The following is a 14371-nucleotide window of genomic DNA, read 5'->3' on the forward strand; positions in this document are numbered from 1 at the left end:
AGCTGCACATGGGCCCTTACCATTCATCCCAGCTATCTTCACTTACATGCCTTATATTTTGAAATGGGTAAGAATAAATAGAAATCTTGAAATGCCTTCTCAGCGCTATAGCCCTGTGCTGCTTTGGACCATGAATCTGTTACATGATTTAGCTAAAGATGTAACATTAGGCCAGTATTTTAGAGTATTGTTGGATTTGGTTCGGTGATTGGGAACATATTTGCCGAGTTTTGGTTCCTGGAAATTTTACACATAGTAATTTAACAACTTTGAGAGATTTGTTGAAATAGAATACTTCAACATGCCAACTCTACCCAGCCAATGGAAAGCACCTCCCAAGTGGCCAAAATTCAACTTCCATTTCATGTTCAAGTTCAAGTTCAAACTTGTGTTTATTGTCACTTAACTATCTAAGATACAGTGAAATTTGAGTTATCGTACAGCCATACTAAGTGAAAAGAACACAATACACACATTAAACATAAACATACACCATAGTGAAATCAACATTCCTCACTGTGATAGAAGGCAATAAAGTTCAGTCATTTTCCTCGTTGCTCCCCCGTGTTGGGGCCTTGAACCCTCCACACTTGCTGTTGCCGACGGTCCAATGTTCAAGCGCTCTCGTCGTGATGGTCCGGACAGATTGGAACACTCCGCGACTTGGAACTCCCGAGTCGACCACTTCTTACCGGAGACCGCGGTCTTTACGTTGTTAAAGTCCACAGGCCCCGAGGTCAGAGCTTTTCTTCTGCCGATCGTCGGAAAAGGATCCCCGGCTCTGTGATGGTAAGTCTGTGCTGTGCACACGGCTTGAAACTCCAGGCCGCACCACTCCAGGTTGATAGGCCGAGGCGGGGGGGGGGGGGGGGGGGGGGCAGAGATGCAACACAGAGAAAATTGCATCTCCGTCGAGGTAAATGGCTGGAAAAAGTTTCGCCCGATCCCCCCCCACCCATCCCACACATAAGACATACTAAGAGACATAAAACAAACATTGTAAACATTCTTAAAATAATAAAAACAGAGAAGTAGACAAATAGGCTGCTGGCGAGGCAGCCACATGTATGTTCTCAGTTAATTTTTAGAATCAACATTTTTTTAAATCTCTAAGGTTGATTGTTTTATTTGAACCTGGGACTAAATGTGTCAATTCGTAACTTATTACCCTTTACCGATTATTCCATTTCCTCTTCCTCGCATCCCCTCATACCGTTTAATTTTCCCCATAATTCCTTGCCTTGACCATATTCACTTCATTCTGACCCTCAACTACTCTCCCCACTTCTTCTTCCCATGAAAATTCATGTTCATAAGTTCATAAATTATAGGAATAGAATTAGGCCATTCGGCCCATCAAGTCTACTCCTCCATTCAATCATGGCTAATCATTCTTTCCCTCTCAACCCCATTCTCCTGCCTTCTCCCCATAACCACTGACTCCCATACTAATCAAGAATCCACCTTAAAAATATCAATTGGTCTCCATGGACTTCTGTGGCAATCAATTCCATAGACCACCCTCTGACTAAAGAAATTCTACAATCACCGACAAGCCGAGGATTTTGCTGCATGTCTCGAATGATGATTTACAGTTCCAGGTGGACTTGGGGCTGCTGTGTCGCTAATGGGTCAGGACACCTGGGAGAGGATCGGATCGCCGAAACTGAAACCGGCCAACATCCGCCTTTTTGGATACAGACGACAGCCCATTCCCACGAAAGGCAAATGCACTGTCGCCGTTTCCTGTAATGGTATGACACAGATGTTGCCGTTGATCGTCGTTGGTAGAGAAGGTACATCCCTGTGCGCCATCGATTGGATCCATGCTTTCAAGCTTGACATGAACGATGATGGATGAACTATGGCATTGTCAACTACCATGTATTGCAACAAGGTCAGCAAGTGCGAGAACAACCTGCAGACGGTTTTTGACCAGTTTCCGGACGTTTTCGCACCTGGACTCGGGCATTGCACAAAGATGAATGCATGGCTCATACTCAAAGACGATGTCATCCCTAAGTTCTTCAAACCAAGACCCGTTCAGTTGGATGGACGCCGTCGACAAGGAACTCTGCCGTCATGAGGAAATGGGAATTATCACCCATGTGGACCATTCAGAATGGGCCACACGCATAGTTGTGGTTCAGAAGCCTTGCAGCAAGTTGCGCATCTGTGGCGAATACAAAGTGACTATAAACCCTCAATTGCACATTGATCAACACCCCATACCAAAAGTGGACGAGCTGTTCGTCAAGCTGCAAGGAAGACAGTACTTCTCGAAATTGGACATGTCTTGCACGTATCTCCAAGTGGAACTGGATGACGAGACAAAAAACTTGCTCGTGATCAACACACACAAGAGACTGTTCAGATACAACCGATTGTCGTTTGGACCGGCACCGGCCATCTTCCAGAAACTTGTCGACAATCTGGTTTCTGGAATTCCGTACGTAGCCGCCTACCTGGAGAACATAATTGTCATCGGCCGGACAGAGGAAGAATACCTGCAGAACCTAAAACAGGTCCTCACGGCACTGAACAACTACGGCATGAAGTTGCGCAAGGACAAGTGCGCATTCTCCCGACAACAGGTCACATATCTCGGACATATGATCTCGGCAAGTGGTCTGAAGCCATCGGAAGAAAGAGTGGATGCCATTGTGAAATTGCCGATGTCTGAAAATGTGAATCAGCGTGAAAGCTTCATTGGCAAGGTGAACCACTATGGCAAGTTCATACCGGCACTTTTGACATTGTGCGCACAATTGAACAACCTGTGAAAACAGGATGTCGAATGGCACTGGTCCAAAGAGTGTAACCATGCATTCACAAGATTGAAGGAGATGCTCACCCAGAAGACGCGTTTGGTCCACTATGACCCATCAAAGCTGATCTCGCTGGCCGCCAATGCATTGCCGTATGGTCTTGGAGCTGTAATCTCACAAACAGCGCCGAATGGACAGGAAGAATCAATCGCGCTCGCATCCAAAACGCTGACGACCGCCGAGAAAAACTACAGTCAAGTGGAGAAAGAAGCACTGGTGATCGTGTTTGGTGTCCGGAAGTTCCACCAATATTTGAGTGGGCGACATTTCCTGCTCATCACCGACCACAAGCCGCTGCCGACTATTTTTGGTACGGAGAAAAGTTTGCCTGTCATGACGTTGCAGCGTCTACAACGTTGGGCCCTGATCATGATGGGATATGATTACCACATCATTTACCGACAGTCTGCCGAGCTTGCCAATGCCGATGCACTGTCTCATCTACAGATTGGACCTGACCTGACATTCAATAAAGAGGAGGCAATTCAAACAAGAGGCCATGACTTCAGAATTAAGGGACAGAAGTTTAGGGGTAACATGAGGGGGAAATTCGTTACTCAAAGAGTGGTAGCGGTGTGGAATGAGCTTCCAGTGGAAGTGGTGGAGGCAGGTTCATTGGTATCATTTAAAAATAAATTGGATAGGCATATGGATGAGAAGGGAATGGATGGTTATGGTATGAGTGCAGGCAGGTGGGACTAAGGGAAAAAATGTTGTTCGGCACGGACTTGTAGGGCCGAGATGGCCTGTTTCCATGCTGTAATTGTTATATGGTTATATGGTTATAATGGAAATTGAGATGGACGTGAACCTGCTCAACACGCGGGTCATCGCCGATTTCCCCATCTCCGCAAGGACGGTCGCCAACTACACGTGCACAGACCCCATATTGTCGAAGATACAACAATTTGTCACTCAGGGGTGGCCGAACAGTCCTAAGCGGGACAAGGAATTCCCATTTTCGCAATGCGCGATTTCTTACAGCAATATCGAACCGTTCCAAACTGCACTACCGGTCGAACTCCAGTGGAGTTGATGCTCGGACGTCAAGTGTGTTCTCCCCTATCAGTTTTGAACCTCTTATACGGTGCGCACTCAGCCAACGAAGTTGAACAAGTCCAAATTCGACATTGGTGACATCGTATATCGCCGCAATTTTACGGCCAAGAAAAGCAAATAGAGCGCTGGCAGAATCATGGCTCACATTGGAACCAAAATGCATACCGTCCAGGGACAAGAAGGACAATGCCAATGGCATGATGACCAATTAAGAAGCTGCATTCCTCCAGCGAAGACTGCACAGAACCTGACCAGAACCAAACAGTCGGACACCCCGGTGCCGAATCGTGTGGATACCGGAGTGTCTAACTTTGACGAAGTTCCACCAGACAAACTCCCCGCCGATCTGCCTGTGCCCTTCGTCGATCGACACGTTGCAATCGTGCTATTCCCCCAAGGTGACCCCTTCAGGAATAGAGACGTTCAAACTGCAAAGGGGGAGTGTGATGTTTGGTGGACTGTGTGCAGTGGGAGGACCCGTTGCTCCTACCATGCAACAAGTGGTGCTGCACAGGACAAATGGAGATGTTTTGTAAATAGTTTTTCCTGTCTGTAGACATGAGTGTGCAGCCATTTTTGAGTTGTCTTGCTGCCAGCATTGAGTCATATATAAAAGACTTCTGTTGTACCCTGAAGACTCTCAAGTTTCATGCTGACCTAGAAAAAGAACACAAAATTAGTGGAAACATCCTCTCCACACCTACTCTAGTCTGACTTCTATTGTTCCATTGCACTTTCCTACCTTGTATATTTAACACCTTCCCTCACTTTGTCCTGGTTAAATAAAGGTTCATTTGTCTGAAACATTAATTCTTCCACAGTTGCTGGCAGATGCTCTAAGAATTTCCAGCATTTCTATTTTTGTTTCAGATATCCAGCATCTGATTTTTTTGCATTTAAGTTTTGCTCATTTGCTTTTAAGGCTGTACAACAAATACTTCCCTCATAAAAATAAACCAGCATCGGCAATTCCTTCCTACACCCTCCAGAGATAGAGTCTGGCCCACTGAGTTACTCCTGCACTTTGTGTTTTATCATTATTATTGGTAGCCTCCCTGCTCTGTGACTACATAGTAACTACCAAAAGACAAGTTTAGTTTAGTTTAGTTTAATTGAGATATAGCGCAAAAAAAGGCTTTTCGGCCCACCGAGGCCGCAATGACCAACGATTGCCACACTCTAACACTGGGGAGAACATACAAATTCCTTACGGATAGCATTTGTAGTCAGGATCATAGAAACATAGAAACATAGAAATTAGGTGCAGGAGTAGGCCATTCGGCCCTTCGAGCCTGCACCGCCATTCAATATGATCATGGCTGATCATCCAACTCAGTATCCCGTACCTGCATTCTCTCCATACCCCCTGATCCCCTTAGCCACAAGGGCCACATCTAACTCCCTCTTAAATATAGCCAATGAACTGGCCTCAACTATCCTCTGTGGCAGAGAGTTCCAGAGAACCTGGGTATCTGGTGTTCTAAGACAGCAGCTCTCGTTCAAGTTCAAATGAGTTTATTGTCGTGTGTCCCTGTATAGGACAATGAAATTCTTGCTTTGCTTCAGCACACAGAACATAGTAGGCATTTACTACAAAACAGATAAGTGTGTCCATATACCATAAAATAAATATATACCGCTCTACCGCTGCGCCACTGTGCCACTGCGTAAAAACTGTCAACAGCCACTAATACCACTCGTGCAACCAATGGGCTATGTTTACTGGACTCCCTGGACTTCAGATCAGCTCTCCAAATCCCTGCCACGTTACAATTGACAGAGGTTCAGTGGAGCATATTGGGCTTAATGCAAAGTAATCAAACCGGGCTGAGAATCTAATCTCATGTCATTCCCAGTGGGATAACAACATTTACATTTTAGCTGAAAATCTTTAAACCATATTTTGATAAGCCTAACTCTTAGCAATGTACTTTAAATAAAAAATGCACTCTCCTTTGAAAACATCCCTGAGAAACAGAAGCTCAGAAAATCTTGAGGATGTTTTGCACCATTCACCAAACTCAGGTTAAATAAGGACATCTCCTGGAATGAAGGAAGTTCCATAATCCTCACAGCAACAATCGTCACTGAGGATGTTGCGTGTCTGAGACTGCATTGCCAGAGCTATTTAGATAGAAAATAAATTATGTCTTACTCAAAAAAACAGTTCTAATTTATGATTTTACTCTGAAGCAGAAATGTCTTGGTTAAGAAAATGACGAACATAAAAAGTACAGAGGAAAGCCTGAAATTGTTTCTGATGGATGAATTCTGTGGTTTAACATTTGCATCAATTTGCTTGGGTGTCTGTGTGTGTGCTGTAAACATGTCTGAGTATTTGTCTATGTGTTTGTATTTGGAGCATCAGAGTGTATGTGTGGGTGTGTGTAGGAGCCATTCTGTTAGTTAGTATATTATAGTATTTTGTATAGATTGCTCCAGCTGTTTTTTTTTGTAAGTTTGTGGATGAGATTATATACATAGATGGGTGTGTCTACATCGGAGGAGGCTAGCGTAGCCACGGAGAGTGGGCTGGTCAGTTTAGCCACAAGGGATGAAGGAGACAGCAGTTTTTACCTCACGTCGCCACACGACACGCGGGCTGTGGAGCTTACTCCTGCGTCAGCGCGATCAAGGAACCAATCGAGGTTACTCGCGCTGACACAGTAAGTTACACCGCCCGCTGTCCTGTTATACATCGCCCACTGACCCACTCTTGAGCTGGTCCCCTCACTGCCAGGTCTACATTGAAAGACACGGACCGGGCAGTGAATGCCATGCAGTGTCACCCAGTGCAGCTAGTGAGGCCATGTGCTGCCCCTGGCGGCAATTGGAATGTACGGATTTGCATGAAGCGGCTGGCATGAGCGAGGTGTTCAGATGGAGAGCACTGCCAGAGGTGAGCGGGCCGGCAGAAAGCGCTGAGGTGGCGGCCGGTTCCGCTGCCCGGACCCTGCGGCCGGTTCCTGCGCAGCAACCCGAGCCACTTCCCTCCCCGGCCACAATGCGATAGCTCCGCGCCCGGAGCGTCGGAGCAGCTTTACCCCTGGCCAGACTTCCCACACGCTGTGAAAGAAACTCTCCCCTTTTTTTTTTTTTTCCATTTTCATATATTTATTCTGATAAATTCAGCGCATTTAACTGTACGAAGTAGGGTCTTCTTCCCAAATGATGGTCGAAATGTCTCACGACATACTGCACATCCCAGAGATCAAGCTATTCCAGTGCTTTTATGATTGCTTCATTGGCTTCTACATTAATTAATGCTTCCGCACGTTCCACCTCGTCAGTGGCAGTTGAAAGTTCAGCGTTAGCCTTATCCAGGTTGGCCTTTGCAGCAGTGACATCCAAATTGTCCAAGACTGTTGCCTCTTCAGCTAACAGCTGAACCGAGGAGTCTGCATTCACTGTCACTGAACCACTGCTCACAAAATATTTAGTCTGACCACCCTCCTCATCAATGACAGTGACAACTCCAGGTTTTAGCACCTGAAGCGTGGGCACATGAGCTGGTAGAATACCAAAGCTTCCAGTCAGGGTTGGAACATCTACTTGTTTAACACTTGCTTCATTATAGAATACCTTGGTCGGAGAAGCAAAGGTGAAGGACATCCTGACGGCGGAGGCCAAAGCCGGTGCCGCCTCGGCATAGCCCCTAGCAAGCACTGCCCGTGCCGAGGGCAAGGCACCGGGTCGGAGTATGGAGCAGATCCTGGCGGCGAACATGCCCGCAGCTTCCCGTCCGGATCCGGCAGCTCCAGCAAGGACAAGCCGACCTCTCCCCACCCACCCCCCAGCGGCGCTGTCCTTTTACAGCTGCTTCCCATCAGCTGCCAACAATGAGGGATAGATTTGGCTATCCCTCAGTACAGCAACAATGAGAGATAGCCAAGTCTCTTTCTTCGCTAACAACCTAACCTTCGGCCACTAAGATGCAGGTAAATTTTTGCGCCTTATTTCTGGGTAAAAAAAAAACAAAAGAAATTTATTTACCACATTATTTGTACACGAACTCCATTCTTCTCTCTTTGTTTCTTAAGATACTCTTAGGATAATGACAATCCATGTTTGAAAAACCCGCCAAGAATCTTGCGTTGTGCATGCGCAGTAGGCTGCTGTGCAGCACATGCACGCAGTCCATGGTGCAAAGGCAGAATTTCAGCTGCCTTCAGCTCCCCTTGTCATTGAAGGCTTGAAGCAGCATCGACGGCACGCGAGATGTACATACCTTCACGTATTACATGTACTGCGGATGAAAGGAACGGGAGAATTATGCCTACCTAAGAGATGCCTCCCTTGCCTTTACTATTTATATTTAATAATTACCATTTTATAATTTTAGTCAGGGTAGGCAGTACCTACCTTGCCAACCCTGATGGCACGTGCCTGGTGTACGTGTGTTCTGTATGCGTGAGTGAATGTGTGCATGAACTTTAATGAACACATCGCAAAACACTCCCCAGAAGGGGGCCTCTCCCAGTGATCCAGCGGCATTCGATATAAACTTCCCACAGAGGCCGGCAATAAATACAGAAGTTGCAGGTGGTGATGGCTCCCCATCTGGTGCCCCTGTGTGTGGGGAGATCATTGTAAGTCCAAAGATTGTTAGAGCCATTCAGGTAAATATTGAAACTCACACAGGCAATGGTGGCGTACCTCTTATTTATGAGCCTGGTAACTAGGGTGAAAACTGATGGTGCAGCCAATGGGTTTGCAGCACCCAGTGGTGAAAAGACCACAGAACTATAGTAGAATGAACAAGGATTACTTAAACAATGCAAGTGTATTACTGATTGACCCGTATTGGGTTTAAGACTCACCCAGGTCATGTGGGAAAGATGGGAACATGACAGTAGAATCTAGTCAAAGGAATTAATTTAAATAAAATAAAATAGATATGGAAAAGGAAGGGGAAATGAAAGACGGGAATTTAACAGACTTTCAGCTAACCAGACTTTCTGCCTTACAGTGCCAGAGCCCCGGGTTCGATCCTGACTACAGGTGCTGACTGTGTCTGTTTGTACCCTCTCCCCATGACCTGCGTGGGTTTTCTCCAGGTGCTCAAGTTTCCTCCCACACTCCAAAGACGTACAAGTTTGTAGTTTAATTGGCTTGGTAAAAATGGCAAATTATTCCTAGTGTGTGTAGGGTAGTGTTAGTGTGCAGGGATCGCTGGTCAGCGCGGACTCGGTGGGCCCAAAGGCCTGTTTCCGCTCTGTATCTCCAAACTAAACTAAAAGGAGCACAGCACAGGAAGAGGAAAGAGAATAATGTGAATGGAAATCGAGCCTGTTTCCATGTTGTGTGATTCTATGACTCTAAATGAGTAAGATCTTTGGAAAGGGGGTGTACACACCCAGCACAAGGCTGCCGAGAAGTCACAAACAATGTTCTCTACTTTAACTGCAATTAACATGGAAGTCTTGACCAGACTACAAAACAGTAGATGCTTTGCACAGGGTCTAAAACTGGCATTAAGCCATTGTTTGGCACACAAAAAATGCCAAACAGGTTCCATCTTAGTTTTGTGGAGATTAGACTAATTATCCAGTCTTATCATTTATCTTATCTTAGGCCTCTGTCTCAAATTACTCTTTATCCATTTCTTCACATATAACAAAAAAAAAGTTGGATTTGTTTAATTTAGAGGTACAGTATTGAAACAGGCCCTTTGGCCTACGTTGGACTACGCTGATCAATGATCACCCGTACACTAGTTCTATGCTACACACTTGGGACAATTTACAGAAACCAGTTAACTGACAAACTTGTACATCTTTGGAATATGTGAAGAAACCGGAGCACTGCAGAAAACCTACGCAATCGCTGGGAGAACGTACAAACTCCGTCCAGACAACACCTGGCGCTGTAAGGCAGCAACTCTACTGCTATTAGTTCTATTAATAAAGACTGGACATCCCAAAGCTATTTCACTACTCCTCTGCCAATCTTCAAGGAGTGGCAAAAAAAACTGAAATGTGACACAAAATAATATACATTATGAGGCCAAAGCAGAACAACAAATATTTTGATGCATTTTAGCCTTCAGTATTCAATCGATCAACAATCCGTTCAAACAGTTATTTTCTTAAGCACAACACAGTCCTAAGCTGGGACTAGTCAGTAACTCAATTTTTGCACAACACAGCTAATATTGTTGTTGGGTGACAAACTACGGAAAATGTTTATCACACCTCATAAAAAACCAATGCTGACATTTTGGCAACAATATTTTGTGCAAAGTAATTTCAGCATCATGACACAAAAGTGACAAGTCTGTACTAAAATAGGGAATGGGAAATTACCTGTGATACATTGTCCCTCATTGCTTCTCCATTGCAGCAGCGTTCATCTCCCGGGGAGGTAGTTGGGGGGCGTCTCCTCGTGGTGGATGTAATGTACCGGGGCTCTCCGCTCCGGCTGAATAATGTGTACACCTCACCCGTGCAGATCAAGACGATCCGACAGTGCCGACACAGACTGGACAGCACCTCCAAGCTCCTGCTGGAGATGGTAAAAGACGCAAAGCTGTGCAACTCCTTCAGCGACCCTGCAGGCGGGTCCCAGTCGCGGTTCACCTGGTCGAGATCGAACGGTTCAGTCCGGTCCCGGATAGATTTCCTCTTCACGTCGAAGGCCATCATGGTCAGACACACCTACCTCACACCTACCGGTGTTCTTCTCTGACCACACCTCAAAATGCCTCATTGTCAAAACTTACCAACAAGCACCAAGACCTGGCTAGGCTGGCAGTGAGGGGAGCCCTCCCAGTCTGATCCTTCCTGCACCGTGGAACCTCATTACCAGCGCACGCTGCCCTCGGGACGGCTGCTATGGAGAGGAGACGGTTGCCCACCTCTTTGCAGAGTGTGGATTCGCAAAGAGAGTCTGGAGAGGTCTGTAAGGGTCCCTGTCACGGTTTATTCTGAACAGCTCCGTCACAGAGGACTCTGTGATTTACAGACTGTTCCCAGGAACGCATTCAGAGACTGACCGAGTGCTGCTGGAAGGTCATCAACTCGGTGAAAGACGCTCTTTGGTCTGCCCAAGCACCACCCAGCAGAGCGAGATGTCCGTCAGGGAATGTTGCCGACTGGCCCGCTGCAGACTGCAGGAGTACGTGCTGAGGGATGCACTGAAGCTCGGTGCAGCCAACGCCAAGGCTTGATGGGGGAGGAACACAGTTTAGGTTCCTTCCACTGCTGGACATGGGGGGCAGGGTGTGGTGGAGACACCCCTCAAAATAAGAAAGGGATTCCCTCCGGTGGGCCACATGAGTGACAAGGGTGGAGGGTAAATTTGTGAAATTTGAGCAATGTAGGTAGACTGTATTGCGTATTTTGTATGGCCTCCGAAAATGTCGTATGAATTTTTTGCACGGTTCACGTATTCGTATATATTTATTACCTAAATAAAGTCTATTTTGAATTTTTTTTTAAAGTTAATCTCCCAGAAGCTTGATGCAGCCAACGCCAAGACTCTATCGGGGAAGACCACAGTCTAGGTTCCTTTCAATGCTGCACATTGGAGAGAAAAGTCTGGTGGAGACACCCCTCAAACGAGGGAAGGGACATCACCCCAGGGGTCCACATGAGTGGCAAGGATGCCTGGTATAAAATAAGGTTTTTGTCAACATCACTAAATACAACGTTAATGATTGTATGTATAGCTGCTGAGAATGTTGGAAGATGTTTTGCATAGTTCTTATTTTGTATATATTCTTTGTACATATTGCCGCTTTTCACGCTTGCAGTGCCAGAGGCCAGGGTTCGATCCCGACCATTGCAGTTGTACGGAGTTTGTACGTTCTCCACGTGACTGCATGGGTTTACTCCGAGATCTTCGGTTACCTCCCACACTTCAGAGACGTACAGGTTTGTAGGTTAATTGGCTTTGTCAATGGGTAAATTGTCCCTAGTGTGTGTAGGATAGGGTTAATATGTGCGGGCATCGATGGTCGGCACGGACTCGGTGGGCCGAAGGGCTTGTTTCCGCACTTTATCTCTAAGCTAAATTAAACTAAGTAAAATTTATGTTTGGGAAAAAAAGAAGAGCGGCACAAAGTTGCATTTGAAAACCAGGCAGAATGTTTACTGAGAGAGTTTATGTACAGGATGTGCAACCTTCAAGGGAAATCAGTGTCAATCATCAACTCTGATTACATTAACAAAACATAGAATTTCACTGCAAGATATCTTCATCGTGGGGTCCAATAAGAGATTCAATGTGGTGCAGTTTTACTCAGGTCTACTGATTGAACATTATATTTCTGTAGCTTTAACACTTTCATAAAATAAAACGAGCCCAATGTCATCAGCATCAGTACAAATTCATTTGAGCCTCTGATGAGAAAGCAGGATGAAATGCAATTATTCAAACACAAATTTAATTTAAGCAAAAGGGAAATAAATAGCCTCAAACACAAAGCAGTGTGTTGTGCGTATTCCATGTGGAGCCCATCGGTCAGCAAAGGCCAGAGCCTTTAAAACAGGTAATAATGAGTCGAAGTAAAAGCAATACTTCAGCTTAAACAAGCATTCCACTGCGAGTCTGCATACACTCAGCAACATACGTGACAGATTTAAAGCTACATTTAATCCCGTTTCAGTTAAAGTGTTTCACAAAGCTCTGAGCACCATTAAAATTTCATACCACAGTCCCTCTGACCATGAGATCTGAGTTTATAAATGTGGACTCCCTTGGTAGGGTCCCCTGCCCCGCTGGGAATTCATGTTCATTAAAAAAAAAAAAACCCTCTGATGTCCCTTTTGAGATAGAAAACAAGGGGACAGCAACAAAATGATTATTTGGATTACTGTGAACTAAGAAAAATCAGTAACTCTTTTTCAGCGTGCATCTCCCTGGTAAGCTGTAATGTTCATGCAGTCTTTAGTAATAGACACTGATGAGCTATCTAGAGTGAATTCTGCAACCTCACACAGCCGGGGGGGAAACAACATTCAAAGTAAATGTGCATATTCAGGCTTACTGTGTTAATCCTGGCTAAATTGGACCAGCTAGAACTTCAAAATGGGGTTAAGTTTCAGGGTTGCTGGGAGATTTGGTCAAATTGGAATTACTCTCTGCAGAGCTGGGACAGGCTGCGAAGAGGTGGCAGAATGTCTGGAGCTTAGATACAATTTGCAAACAAAGAATGGGAAGATCTGCAAACCCTGTCAATCTGGTGCAAAATGCATAGAATGGATTGGATGGCTGTTGCAGTCTGACTTTGCCAAGTGTTGATTGGATGAGGTGATGAGCCTTGTCTGGGTTTTCTGTTAATCAGGGTAAATGTTTCCAAGTTGACTTCATCTAGAAGTCCATTGTGAACTATTGTGGTGAACATCCCACAAGCCGATAGTGTTACAAAATATTTAAAAACAAATTCTGCCATTGATTTTATTGGTGATTTCTGGGCTAGGAAGAACAACCATTTCAGATAACCTATCTCAATTTTTTGTTTATAGTGGTGCCAAAGTTTGTGGTTCTTTGTAACTGCATAACAATATAGAAGTGTGAAAACGCACACCTCCAGATTCAGGGACAGTTTCTTCCCAGCTGTTAACAGGCAACTGAATCATCTTACCACAACCAAAGTTCATAGAGCGGAGCAAGGTAGACCACTCCTGCAAAATCCAATAGACTGACATGTAGTGCGCAATGGAGGAGAATGTCCGCCATTTTGGGAAACCCGACCCAACTTCCGTTATGCCTCTCGCAGTGTAATCAGCATTTTGGGGGAACAGTATGTGTGTGTGATATAGCTCATCTACCAAATTTTGTTGATTTTCTTTTAAAATGTTTTCCTCCCTGCTTAATTCATCTGTTTCTGCTTATTTCCCTCCCATCCTTCCTCCCCATCCCCCTCTTTTTCTGCAGTTTCCCTTGTATTGCTATAACCTACACTATGCACAAATATAACTGCTGGAGTCTGTGAATGTCCGTAAGTGGCCCGGCCAGAGTCCGGACTTGAACCCGATCAAACATCTCTGGAGGGATCTGAAAATAGCTGTGCATCGACACTCCCCATCCAACCTGACAGAGCTTGAGAGGATCTGCAGAGAAGGATGGGATAAATTACCCAAATACAGGTGTGCCAAGTTTGTAGCATGATACCCAAGAAGACTTGAGGTTGTAATCACTGCCAAAGGTGCCTCAATAAAGTACTGAGTAAAGGGTCTGAATACTTATGTAAATGTGATATTTCAGTTATTTATTTTTAATTATTTTGCAAAAATTTCTAAACATCTGTTTTCACTTTTTTATTGTGGGCTATTGTGTGTAGATTGCTGATAAAAAAAAATGAATTTAATCCATTTTAGAATAAGGCTGTAACGTAACTAAATGTGGAAAAAGTGAAGGAGTCTGAATACTTTCTGAATGCACTGTATATATATGTGATATATATGTATGTTATAAATATATCACACACACACACACACACACACACACATATATATATTTCTCCCATTCGTTCTTGTAAT

The 14371-nt window shown here is 45.0% G+C and overlaps 1 protein-coding gene across 1 annotated transcript; it reads right to left on the reverse strand.

Annotated features, from left to right (window-relative positions):
- Positions 1-7094: 7094 nt before the first annotated feature.
- On the reverse strand, positions 7095-7668 carry LOC129697060 (ATP synthase subunit delta, mitochondrial-like). The gene has a single exon (XM_055635270.1). It carries the CDS (start codon positions 7611-7613, stop codon positions 7104-7106), a length of 510 nt encoding a protein of 169 aa, XP_055491245.1. The 5' UTR covers positions 7614-7668; the 3' UTR covers positions 7095-7103.
- Positions 7669-14371: the final 6703 nt, after the last annotated feature.

Source organism: Leucoraja erinacea, chromosome 5 (genome assembly GCF_028641065.1).
Source record: "Leucoraja erinacea ecotype New England chromosome 5, Leri_hhj_1, whole genome shotgun sequence".
NCBI lineage: Eukaryota > Metazoa > Chordata > Chondrichthyes > Rajiformes > Rajidae > Leucoraja > Leucoraja erinaceus.